The 13,120-nt window shown below is 39.4% G+C and overlaps 1 protein-coding gene across 13 annotated transcripts in view; it reads right to left on the bottom strand.

The window, feature by feature from the left end:
• Positions 1-1,073: 1,073 nt before the first annotated feature.
• LOC138761991 (low-density lipoprotein receptor-related protein 1-like) overlaps positions 1,074-13,120 on the bottom strand; it is a 1,165,126-nt gene continuing 1,153,079 nt past the window's right edge. For 7 of the 13 annotated variants that reach the window (XM_069935089.1, XM_069935090.1, XM_069935092.1 and 4 more), the window contains 5 exons: positions 11,666-11,779; positions 11,288-11,364; positions 4,887-4,977; positions 3,779-3,926; positions 1,074-1,597 (listed from right to left, as the gene is read on the bottom strand). In XM_069935089.1, the coding sequence (XP_069791190.1) occupies positions 1,457-1,597; positions 3,779-3,926; positions 4,887-4,977; positions 11,288-11,364; positions 11,666-11,779 (571 nt within the window). In that variant the 3' untranslated portion in view covers positions 1,074-1,456. Of the gene's footprint in view, positions 1,598-3,778; positions 3,927-4,886; positions 4,978-6,772; positions 7,244-11,287; positions 11,365-11,665; positions 11,780-13,120 lie in introns of those variants that run through there. The other 6 variants (XM_069935091.1, XM_069935093.1, XM_069935097.1 and 3 more) reach the window with 5 other exon arrangements.

Genomic DNA, 13,120 nt, shown 5'->3' with positions numbered 1-13,120 from the left:
ATGTACAGGATTCGTGGGTTAATTGGTGTATTTTGGTGGCATGGGTTTGTGGACCAGAAGGGTCTGTTAACATGCTGCATGTCTAAATTTTAAAAAAAGTTAATTCCAGGAATTTCAATTGCAAATAGAGTTTTAATGTCACAATAAGTACTAATTACTCTCTTCTGACTTTAATGCAATGAATGGCAGAGACTGAATTAATTTCCTGAAGCCCACAGGAATGCATTTAGTACAAGTATCCTGGGATGAAGTTTGAGGCAAATGCCTAAGACTTCTTGCTATTAATTTCACCTTGATTTAATCTGAATGAAAGGAACTACTGCCTTGAGTGCTTGCAGAGGACTTTACTTCCTTTCCAACTCACTGTCATCGTTAATTTGAGAGGAACAAGTCAGAGTCGGCGCCAAGGGGGAGAGCATCCAATGGGCATTGCCCCCCAAACAAGGTGCTGTACTCCCTCCCGCATAAGTAGCATTTAGGTTGACACACGCTAGCAACTCTCCACCCACCCTCAGCAATGTCACTAGTGTGCGTCAAGCGTCAGTACACCCACCCCGCCGAAGGAGCCCTCCCTCTAACATGCATTCTGGCATGACCCTGGAACAAGTTTAAGTAACAATGGACACAACAAGATGACCTGTAGCAATTTCTGGGCTATCACATGGGTTAAGAAGTTCAAATACCAATAGGCTGACTTCATTTGAAAGGATTAGGTGCTTGATTGGAATGTAAAATGTAAAAGGCAGTTAAAGTAGAAATATGTCCAAATCTCTTTTTTGCTTACATAAAACAAAATGGCAACTCACCAAGCATAGACTATATAAGCTATTCTATTAACATAAAGACAATGAAAAGCTAAATAAGAATCAAGCCAGCAGTTCAGTCAGACATTGAAATTTAAATTAGTTTGATTTAGCCTTCAATTTGAATATCATCCCTGTACATTTTTGACAAAATAATTTCTAAAAACTGCTTACAATGAAGAGATTTCCCCCCCCCCACCCACCCCCCCCCTACCCTGCCAAGGAGTACATAAGTGATCTGAAAACCAATAGGGATTTAAAGATGCCTACTTATATTGTTAAAAGTACTCAATGGAACAAATCATCTGAAAATCTTGCAGCACAGATTGTCAAATGTGACTTACTTCGATCAAAGAAAAACACAGAACTTGTATAAACCAAAAAAAAGGCCTATGTGTTTCTTCCAAATACAGGGTCAAATACAATGGGAGATGCAGTCAGCAGCTTTATTTTATGTGGTTTAGTGCAGGTGGCTTTCCCAGTCCATTAAACAGACAGAGTGGACCGAAGGTCAGTCAAGAATCCTCAGCGCAAAAACACAATAGCGCTGATGCAACAAAATATAATCAGAACACTGTCATTACATAGAAAAATTAATCCTTTCTTTATACATTTATACAATGGTTAAAAAAGATACAAGACTAAAGGGTCATCTAAGCAACTGTCTCCCTCAGGCCACCTGCTAATTTCTTTGGAAGCAGCTCTTTCTTTTCCTCTGTGCTGACTAAGGAATTCCGGCAGTTTGATGCGTCCAAGTAGAGTTTTGCATAAACAGGATTTGAGTAATTTGTTGACTGTCAAACAAAGAGAGGACATATTATTGAATTATAAATATCCACCAGATCCTTAGACTACTTCGAATGAGATTCTGCATCTCCGAGATAATATTACATTGTGTTTTTGTATTTGTTATTCATTAAAATCAAAATATATATTGCAACACCAGTAGCATGAGGTAGAATGCATGCTGGTTTTAGAATCAATTCAATATCTTGCTTACATGTCTCCATTTTCATCAATCTTTCATGGGATTTTAGTATCTCAATCTTCAATCATGTTCAAACTCATGAAATGCACTGACTGTGATTACCAGTGCTGAAACTGACTTCACCTTATATTAATTTTGCACTGTGCATTTTATAAGTTGAGGGAGCAACAAAGGTTTCACCAATGAAGAGAAACCAAATTATTCGAAGTTAATGACTCAGCACACTTTGATGGAAATTAACTACTGAATGGAATTGCTGATCTTCTTCATGAAAGCAACTAATGACATTTGGATTTAAGGCAAGTATTTTATATCTTATATAAATGAGGTATTCTCATTTGTACTTATAATAAGTAGATGATGTATAGATAGATGATAGTGTGGCACAGTTAGTGTAGCAGTTAGCACAAAGTTATCACAGTGCCAACTATCAGGAACGGGGTTCGAATCCCACACTGGTGGTAAAGAGTTTGTGCTTTGCCCTAGGGTTCTGGATTCCTCCTACCCTTCAAAATGTGCCAGAGCTTGTATGTTAATTGGGTGACCAGGCAGTCCCTGGGTTGAAAACGTCCAATTTATGAACAACCTGTTGATACAAAGTGACAAGCCAGCCAGAAGGAGAACAATTTCTATTTCTTGTTCAAGCAGACCTCGCTTTCTATTGGCTCATTGCCCTGTTGATCATCAGGTGGGTGGTGACACGCATCCACTACCAGGCTACACCACCCACAGCCTGGGCAAAGCAGAAGGCAGGCAAAGGGATGAGCAGCTCGGCGAAGGGGAGAAGAAGAAGCAGCATACACCATCGTGACACCTCTGGTACCACTGCTGCTCAGCCCTGCAAAATGGCTGCCTGGCATTAAATTGTGATTCAGTCTCCAAGGAGGAGAGGAGGGGGAAGTGAGGACCAAGCGAAGGAGTCAGCATGGATCAGAAGGAACAAAGATGCGGGAGAGCCATAGGGTAATTGAAAGTACTTGTACTGAACTATATAGCTATCTCTCCATCATCTTCTCCTATAAGTGTTAACTTTTCATCTTCTTATGGCCATATGTAGTTAATTTTATTATTGCATACAGTACTGTATTATTATGTTTAAGTTGTTTTAGTGTTTTTGGAAGTGTAATGTAATGTAAAGTGAATGTAAAGTTTATATATATACTTAAATAAACTATCTGATGCTAAATAATGGCCATATGTACTGGCTTGTATACAAATTTGAATGAAAGACAGACCTAGGTAATGGAACTCTTTTTTGACACAGGGACTGGCTGAAATTGGGTGGCATGGACTCGTGGGCTGAAAGGGGTCTGTTTCTGTGCTAAATGTCTAAATTTAAAATTTTAGTTTTACATTTAAAAATATTTTTTAAAATCTCTATAAATGAGATAAAACAGCATTAAATTCCAAGAGATCCCAAGTTTCCATATACAATAATAACCTGGTCATTTAGAAAGTATTCAGCATTGTTCCTGACTTTAAGAGAAGAATTTGGAGCTGATTTTTGATAATATTTGCAAGACCAGGATAAGTGTTACCAATGAATTTTAAAGTTAGAAATATGAGTTAATGCTAAAGAAAGTCTGGGTGGGCTACAAGTGAAGCGCTTGGTTCGCTGTGAGCCTGTTGATACTCGTGAAGATCAATTTTACTTCCATAAAATTAAAAAATGATTTTTTTTCATAATATTCCACCACAATTCCCATTTTTTTCTGAATTAATGATCTATATTGACTGCATTGACAATTCAACAGGAATTTGTTTTCTTTCCAAGAAATGCTGCAGAGAAATAAAATGAGCAAACTTAAAAAAAAATCCGAATGTATAATCTTTTGAAGTATGGTGATTTGATGTATATTATTGGAATTTTATATTTAAACCAAGTACCATACCTGGTTGGCTGCAGCAAGTAAGATTTTTTTGTTCATATGTATATTGTAATGCTGTGTATGACAATAAACTCATTAATCATGATTGAAATAAGTACCTTTTCTGGATTTAATGTAAAATCTGGATCTAACAAGCCTTCAGCATTTTCATGACTATGGTCAACTTCATACATGTTGTATGTTGGATTTCCAATTTCTACATTCATGCCACCATTTGATAGAGGATGCCTCCGGACTGTTTTCACACTGGAAGGAGTTGCAAAACAGAAATTGTATGTGAAAATACTTTTAAGTACTTGTGGACAACATTTAGAGGTTTATTGGATAAAAGACAATATATTGGAGTCATTATTGACAACAAAATTTATACAGATCATGATTGGGGACATCAGGGCTGATGAGTGGACTGTTTTCTTGTTTGTATAGCCAAAAGAAAGAGCAATCATTGCCAGACTCTATTCTTCTTTGGCTTGGCTTCGCGGACGAAGATTTATGGAGGGGGTAAAAGTCCACGTCAGCTGCAGGCTCGTTTGTGGCTGACAAGTCCGATGCGGGACAGGCAGACACGGTTGCAGCGGCTGCAGGGGAAAATTGGTTGGTTGGGGTTGGGTGTTGGGTTTTTCCTCCTTTGCCTTTTGTCAGTGAGGTGGGCTCTGCAGTCTTCTTCAAAGGAGGTTGCTGCCCGCCAAACTGTGAGGCGCCAAGATGCACAGTTTGAGGCGATATCAGCCCACTGGCGGTGGTCAATGTGGCAGGCACCAAGAGATTTCTTTAGGCAGTCCTTGTACCTTTTCTTTGGTGCACCTCTGTCACGGTAGCCAGTGGAGAGCTCGCCATATAACATGATCTTGGGAAGGCGATGGTCCTCCATTCTGGAGACGTGACCCACCCAGGGCCAGGCTCTATTAGATACAGGCTAACTATACCAGTAATTTGTCTCAAGAAGGTACCTTGGCACCAACCTCAATTGATTATCAATTACTTCACCAGTGTGAGAGTTTTCTGTTTCAAGGATTGAGATTTTTGATCTCTTTGTAGAGAATTTCAGTTTAGTGCCACAATATGATGCATTGGGAAACTTCCGAACACGCAGGAAGAGGAATGAAACAGACAAAACAAGCTTTATTTCAGATGCTTAAGGTTAGCAATAATACCTTATATTACACATTATTATTTTACAACTAGATTATGGTTAAAATCACTGACCATTGTCTTCTTTTGCAGATGATTATTCCAACAATGATTGCAAGAACCAAAAGAGCCAAGATAACAATTGGAATGATAAAAGTGATGTTTCCTGTCAAAAAAAAGGGAAAAAAATTTAACAGTGCCTCTCAGATAACTTCCATCAGATATCATGATAGATGCGCAATTGCACATATTCTTAACATTACTAAACTGAGTAAATACAGATTAGGCTGGCCAATGGTTTTAATTTGTCAACGTGCTTGAGTAACATGAGATACATGTGAAGAAAGCAACCTTTCTTGTTCAGAACTGTAAGGTAAAACATCATGAGATGGGAATGTGTAGGGAGTTACCCTGTACAGGGCTGTAACAAGAAGGGGAGGTGTCCTTGTACTCCTGTTAGGTAAAACATCATGAGATGGGAATGTACAGGGCTGTAACAAGATGTGAATGCATCCTTGTACTTACAAGATAAGAGAGACATTGATGGATTGAGAGGCAGGAAGCTAGCAGGGAAAGGATAGCAACAGTTTTAGTCATTGGACAAGTAATGATATGATGATGTTCTAAGCACATATCCAAGGGTATAAAAAATCACCATTTTGCTGATAACGGCAGAATGCATTCTCCGACTAACATGGTTAGTCGCAAGTGTTACAATCCGGTAATAAAGAACAAAGAACCCTATTTCGACTCAGCCTGGTGTTTGTCTCACTCATTCATGAACAAAGCAGACCTAACAGAACGCAAAAAATAAGTTTTCTTCTGAGCAGATTATGTAACCAATCATAGAATGACAAATATGGTGGACATGTCTGGTTTTGATTCTTACTGGAACATCTAGACATTTTCCAGTGTCAGATACTCACCCAATAAAGTAATCAAATGTACAAGTCCATTTTCACTCATACAATCATAAGTTAGAACTCAATGGTCCAATCAGTGGCAATTGGGGAACAGTCTCATCAAACTATGAATAAAACATTTAAGATTTTTGTTTTTCTTATTTCTTTTTAAAGGACACACTACCCACATTTAAGATTCCTTTAGTGTCATGTAATAATACAGAAAATGCAATATTGCATGAAATTTTCTTCTGCCTGCTGTAAAGCAGAGAGAATTGCCATTAGTGTTGCCCACCAGCCTTACAGTAAGAGAGAAAGAGTAGCAAAAGAGAGTCACTTCAGAAGGTCCTTTCACACTAGCATCCCACTAAATTGGCCATTCAGTGTCTTGTGATAGGATTGGGAGTTTGGCCTTTCACACTAGACCACTCCTAACTGGGACACTGAAGGGTTTATCCCTGGCATTTGGTCTGTTCTACCTTTAATTGGAAGTCCCTGCATGACGCGGCATGGAAAAGATGGAAGTGATGTCATCTCATTCCATACAATGACTGACATCAAACAGATCTCCTTGGACACCCAGAAGTTATATGAATCCATCACCACTCAATTAGGTCTCATCAGCCTCTATCTGCAAATTGATGCAAAGAGTGACTGGTCTTACAGGCCAGTGAACTCCTGGAACCTTGTGGTGGTATGCTACTCCTGGAGAGTATTGTTCCATCAGTGTACTTTTTGGAGTTGGTATCTCCACTGCATTCACGTTGGTGAGGCAGGTAACTGCTGCAATGAAAAAGTACGTCTAGCCATGTTTCGTAGGGTTGCCAATTGGGGAGCATCTTCAAGAGACTATCGAGGCATCTGAAAGAAGGGGTGGTTATCCAATGTGTTCCGGAGCTATAGATGGCACATATTCCCATGAATGCCTCACAGGAGAATCCAGCATCCTACTACAATCAAAAAGGGTGGCACTCCATCATTCTGCAAGCTGTTGTTAATCACAACAGCTGGTAAGATTGATCTTTCTTTTATTAGCATTTATCCTCACTTGAAAATATTACCATTAGTTGGCTATAGCTGTCACCCTCTGTGTTTGCAGCTTCATTGATGTCTATGCGGGTTGGCCAGGTCACACCCACGATTCTTGTATTCATGTCAACTCTTGGATTTATATAATTGCTGAAGGTGCAGGTGGTCAGCTATTCCCCAGTGACACAAGTGATTTCTGACAGAAACAAGTGCATGTGACCATGTGAAGTGTGTGATAAACCCCAGCTTTGTTCCCTTCTGCTCTTTCTCACCACACACTCTATTTGACTGTATCACAGGTCTCCAGAAATGTGAAATGGTGTGGAAATAGCTGCACATTTGATTGGGGACCCCACCTACCCACTGCAAAAATGGCTGATAAAGGGGTTCACGCAAAATCACATAATTGATCACTGTAACAGCACACTCAACTTCAGTTTAAGCTCTGCTTGAATGGTTGTGGAGAATACATTTGGTCATCTCAAAGGTTGCTGGAGGTGCCTGTCCAAACAAACAGATATTTATACCACCTTTGTGTCAGATGTAGCTGTTGCCTGCTGTGTCTTAAATAATATCTGTGAGCTTAACAAGGAGCACTTCCTGGAAGAATGGAGGGCTGAAGTCCCTGATCTCCCTCCTCCAGAAAGAATCCCTTACAGTGGAACTACAGGCCATACGCGAGGCTATAAAGACAGTCCTCTGTGGAAATGAGGGAAATAACTGTCTAATCCTATAGAAGTCTATAAAACTTTATTGCTCATCTGAACTTGAAAATAAAAGCTATATAATAACTGTTGGAACTTTATGTACAACATCAATGTAAACATGGATAAAAATTGTCAATAAAGGCAGTGCAAAAACTTCCTTGAATAAAACTTTAACATCTTGAAAACAGAAAATTCTTTCATATTGACCTTTGACTTGACTTCAATATACTACTGAATTGTAAACTTTACGACTTCAGTGAAGAACAAAGGATGTAAATTGATCATTCAACATTCTCAACTTCATCCTCCAGCAGATGAATGTAGGATCTGAGATAATGGCCAATAATGCCTTGATCAGCTGAACCCTCAGCACCTACCGGTGATGAGTGTGTCCCACCTGAGAGGTTGCTAACGTTTGGGATGTAGGCTGGGTACACCATTGGAGACAGAAGATGGCCACAAGAAGGGGAAGGCTGTGTAGGTCAGCAAGAGGGAGGAGAATGGAAATGGGGAGGCTGATGGTGGTACACGGCAGAAGGGGTACACAAAGAGGCACCTGGCAAGGTTTGAAGAAGACTGAATGGTGGAGGGCCAAGGTTAGTTTGGCCCAGTCATTTCGATTGATGAGCCCAGTCTGCTTATAACTACTGTCTGTGCCTGCATCTCCTGTCGCATCTCCATTATCACGCGTTCCAATCCTTCATTTTCAGCCTGGCACATCTGTTGCAGTGCCATCTGTTGCTCCTGCATTAGCCTCTGCAATGTCTCAGCCTGCCTCTCCCTTCTGTCTCGTTCTATTTCAAGGTCTATCTGGTCTATTTCGGGTAAGAGCACATGCATCCCATTTGCTGCCTCCTGCCCCTTCATGGGCTTCTTACGTCTCAGCCTCCTTTTTGCATCTTCATATCAGTGAGACAAGTATGTTAATTAAATGCCATGCCCTCACCTTTAACTCAAGCATGAATTTTCTTTGAACAGATTAATTACAAGTCTTACCAGCTCTCGGTACAGCAGGAGGTGTTAACCCTGTATTATTGACAGTTGATGTCAGGTCAGTTGCCATCTGCTGATCAGCCAGTGGTAGAGGTAATGGGGGAGGGGAAGACACCAGTAGCAGATTAGGGACCAGGGGTGGTTGGTGGGTCTGTTGGAGATGAGGCTCAAGGGTGACCTTTGTGCACCTCACCCTCCTCATCCACCTCAGGTTGCAAATTGGGTTGAGGGGATCACGCATCAGCCCCTCCTCAAAGCATGAAGATTGCCCAAAAGGGCTGTCTGCTTCAACTTTAAATGTCATAAGCAAGATTAAAATAAGGCAAGTCCCAGCAGTCTGTGCCACTCCTCCCATTATGGTCCATGACCTGGTCCAGCCTCTTCTTGAGTGTTTTTAATTTGTTTATTACTTGTCTCTTCTCCCTATTATACCCCAGTTTCCTGAGCTTTGTGGCAATTCCCTCATAAAATTGACCATCCTTTATTGAGCCCATTAATATAATCTGATGCCTCCTCCAACCTTAGTGTTAGAAGCTGCTGCACTTCTCTATCACCTCAGTGTGCAGAGGCCATTATTTTTGCTCTCTTTTAACCTTTTTCACTGATTAGAACTTCTTTAAAGTCAACCCAAATAAACTCTGATCTTGTGAATCACAGCACTTAACAAGCCCAGCCAATGTGTCCCTCTAGTTACAGTGTCAGAGGAGAGATGGCAGAGGTGTGTCTGGATTACCTTCACTCCAGCACGTCGGCAGCACACTTCCACCCAGACATTGGCATGAAAAAAATGATGTCATTTCAATCCCACAATGCAATTACCCATTTCACACTTGCCTGATTGCGGACACTGGGAATTGTATTAGGGGTCGAGGCCATCAATCCCCGGCATGAGATGACGTCATCTGATGCTGGCATTGAGCTGATTTTGTTTTCACACTTGTCACTTTAAAGGATGATTGCTGTTTGATTCCTCGGATCACTTGCAAGTGTGAAAGGGGCGAGAGACTCAGTGTTTGTCGACTCGCCTCTAGCACAAACACAACCTCTGTAATGCACAGACCCCTGTTCCAACCATCGGCAACGCAAGTTCCAGATCCAAACATTGATCTTCATCAGCCCTTCTTGCCCTCAGCATTCTCACAAATCTTGGATATGTGAGTCCCTTGACCACAAGTCGCTGACTGCCTGCAGCCTGTGTGGTTTCTTCAGCTGATGAGCCCCTCGCTAGTCTATTATAGGGTAGTCCTTCTGCTTCTTTTTCTCGCAGTTCTAATAGGGTCATCTCCTCCGTTCTCCCCATTTCTAGTGCCCTGTCCTGCTCCTCCTGAATCTGCAACTCCCCGTGGCTACTGCTAACCACAGGAATCACTATCTTGGGCACAGACACTAAAGTTTCTGGATTTTAATTTAAAAAAAACATAATTGGCTCCTTTAACAGGCCATTAAAAGTCTGTTCAGTGCTGCAAGCAGTAAGACCGGTTGATTGGACCTTGTGGAGCAGTGCTGTTCTCGCTCTGCACTCTCCCAGGTCCACACCAGTCGCAGTGCTGCCACTATTTTTAGTAGACTTCAATGGACAGCTTCAGAAATGAAAGCAGATCGATGGTGTTTATATGTATAATATGTAAAGCAGACATTCGAGTATCGAGCATAATGATTTTATCTTGTGCATGAACTACATATTGGTGTGACTTACTGTTTGCTTAAAATAAAATCCACACCTTTAATTTTCTGAGGATTTAGAGCAAAATGGAGAGAAACTCAATTGAGAAAATAGGAATGAAGAAACTTCACTGAAAAATTTTCACTTGAAACAATAAATTAAATAATCATATTATTGACTGGGCCCTCTGAAGTTATAAACAAATCTGATAAGGGACATGATTGATGGACCATCTATCCTATTCAAGACTATGATGCTTTTAGATTGAAATTCGAGCAATCTCCGTAAGCAATACCAAAACTACATCTGATATCCGATTAAAAATTTACATTACGAGCATCCTACAATTGACTATTAGCAAATTTGTTTTGGTTTGAAATCTGCTCGCGGACAAAGCGATAAACATGAGAGACTCATGACGATAATCATTTTTAACGGAAGGAAATAATTGTTGAACCACATGTTTAGATCATATAAATCTTCTTCTTTTGTTGTGTGGAAAGGAAATCAATTTTGAACAAGTATACATGTGCTTTTGTCTTCTACTTGCTCGGTAACATCTGTCAAAAGTAAATGAATATCATATCTCAATTAAGCCTTACATTAGGGTAGGGTTAGATTAGGGTCATTTCAAACAAATTAGTTTTTTTTGTAAATAATGGGAGTTTAAAAACGACCAAAGTGCAGACTGAGATTTAATATTGCTGTTGGGTCTTTTTTATAGTCCTCTCTCTAAATGTAATTAAACCCAATATATGAAATTTTAATACATTTTCAATATGGGATGACAACTGCAAAATGCCTTAGAGTTGACTAACTTACAGCAGCAATTGTATTCTTCAGCCCATGATCAGGTCTAATTCAATCAATAAGATTTAATCAGATAATTACAAATCAATCAGTGCAGATCAGCATTCCCCATTAATTTATCACCTTGTTACTAAAAGAAGAAATAAACACAATCAGTTTGAGCTCAAGGCTACCAGACAGAATGCTAAATTGTAAACCAATTGATTTAACTCTGTCATATGTAGGAGGTGTAATGGTCAATTCTTAGTCACATCAACATCCTAAAATCTCCAAACAAGACATTAACCTATTTATCTGAAAGATGCCCTTAAGTTGAAAAAAAAAACTATCTTGAACAACAGCAAGAACAAAGCATGGTTTTAAAATACTCACTCTCTCTGATATTTTCAGTTTTGCTGCTCTTGGGAGCTGGTCTTTCACATTGAGTGCCAGACCACTCATCTGAACACCTGAAATGCACAAATTCATAATCTAAAGTTAAAATACTCCAAATAGGATAGCCTTCAAAAGACAACACCAGCAGGTAAAAATACACAGCACTTAGCAACATGCATTGAGGATCTAAAGACAAACAGGTTTTAAAAAGTTATGCTTTGAGGAGATGATTGATTCTGATGTAGACCCATCAGCATGCCATGCATAAAAAAACATTACAATGCTATTCAAAAATGCCATGAAGCACAATGATTCTGCAGGAATTCGACATTTTACAGCAAAGAACAATTTTTTGGCAATAATGTCAAAACCTACTTGCACTGAGGCTCATTAAGTGCAGTTAAAGTGCAAACCCCTCCATTTTGGCAGTAGTAATCACAAAGGTTAATTTTCTGGTCACATCGATCACTTTTAAACCCCACTGTGCATCTGCAGAGTTACAGAATATAAGTGGTATTAAAATCTTGAATTTTACTAATAATGTGGGTTGATTGACATTTTTAACAACTGCGCCAATTTATCTTAAGAACAAAGATGATGATGTCAACAAGCAGCAACTTTACTCAGTCGAATAAGCGTAATTAATTGAAGGCCCTTGATAAAGCAACAAAACATTAATTAGCCTCAGAGGGAAATCACTTTGGAGCTCCAGCAACATTTCATGTTAATATTTCATGAGGATATGGTTAGTGTATATTTAGATTATGTTTATTTAAATGTCATGGCTATTTGTATAAATAATTAGAATTTTTCTGCTAGTTGTTGCAACTGGAGTCTCCACAAATAGCCAGGATTCCCAAGCCTATTAACTGCTCTTTTCCAGAATGTGTGCATCCTTAAACATGATAAGAGTGTGGCTGTTATTCAGCACATTGTCACTCCCATAGCCTTTATATTAAAAAGCACCACTTGTAAAGTGTTTGAGAGCACTATTTAGTGCCTCCACCTGTAGAATTTTTCCATTTCATATAATTATAATACTGTTTCATTAAATTTTGATTCCATTGATTCAATGAAATTGAATTTTGGAAGCAAAGTATAAAAGAGACAAGTTCTTACTTCTAAGCAATACCACATCCTAGTGGAGGGGGTCTTGTAAGTTGAGGCGGAGTCAGTATGTGGAGGGTTAGAAGTGCCCTTGTATATTAAATATTTGTGTACTAACTGTTCCGCTCCAAATGTGATCAAATTTCAATTTGGGTGTGGGCTGTTGATGTTACATGTTTCGTGCCTGTGATCAAGACAACCTTTAAATACAACATCTTCAAAAGATGAGGGATAAGAAAGGAATATCTGTAATTAACTTTGTGAAACAAATTAAAGCTGTTTTAAAGTTCTTTTGGATTCCATAACTACATTATTTGCAACTGGAGCGATGTGAAATCAGTTGTTCAAGTAATTATTAGATACCTGTACTTGTCACAAGCCTAGACATCTTATGGACAAGTTAAGCCCAGTAGAGATGAGCAAATAAACATTAGTACAGGTGAGACCCTGGAGTACTGGAATACAGTCAATGTTTTTCCTTTGTTCAAGAAGTGAAAGAGGGATAATCCAAGAAATTATAGAGTATGATCAGTGGTAAGGAAACTATTGGAGAAGATACATAGGGATAGGATTTACACACATTTGGAAAGGCATAATTAGATTATTAATGTCAACAGAACTTTTTTGGGGCATGTCATGCCATAGAAATTTGATTGAGTTTTTTGTAGTGAAAAAGGTGACTGGTGAGAGTAGCTGAATGGATGTTGCCTGCATGGACCTAAG

The sequence above is a fragment of the Narcine bancroftii genome, chromosome 4 (assembly GCF_036971445.1).
Source record: "Narcine bancroftii isolate sNarBan1 chromosome 4, sNarBan1.hap1, whole genome shotgun sequence".
Taxonomy (NCBI): domain Eukaryota; kingdom Metazoa; phylum Chordata; class Chondrichthyes; order Torpediniformes; family Narcinidae; genus Narcine; species Narcine bancroftii.
This window is presented reverse-complemented; position numbering and strand designations above follow the sequence as displayed.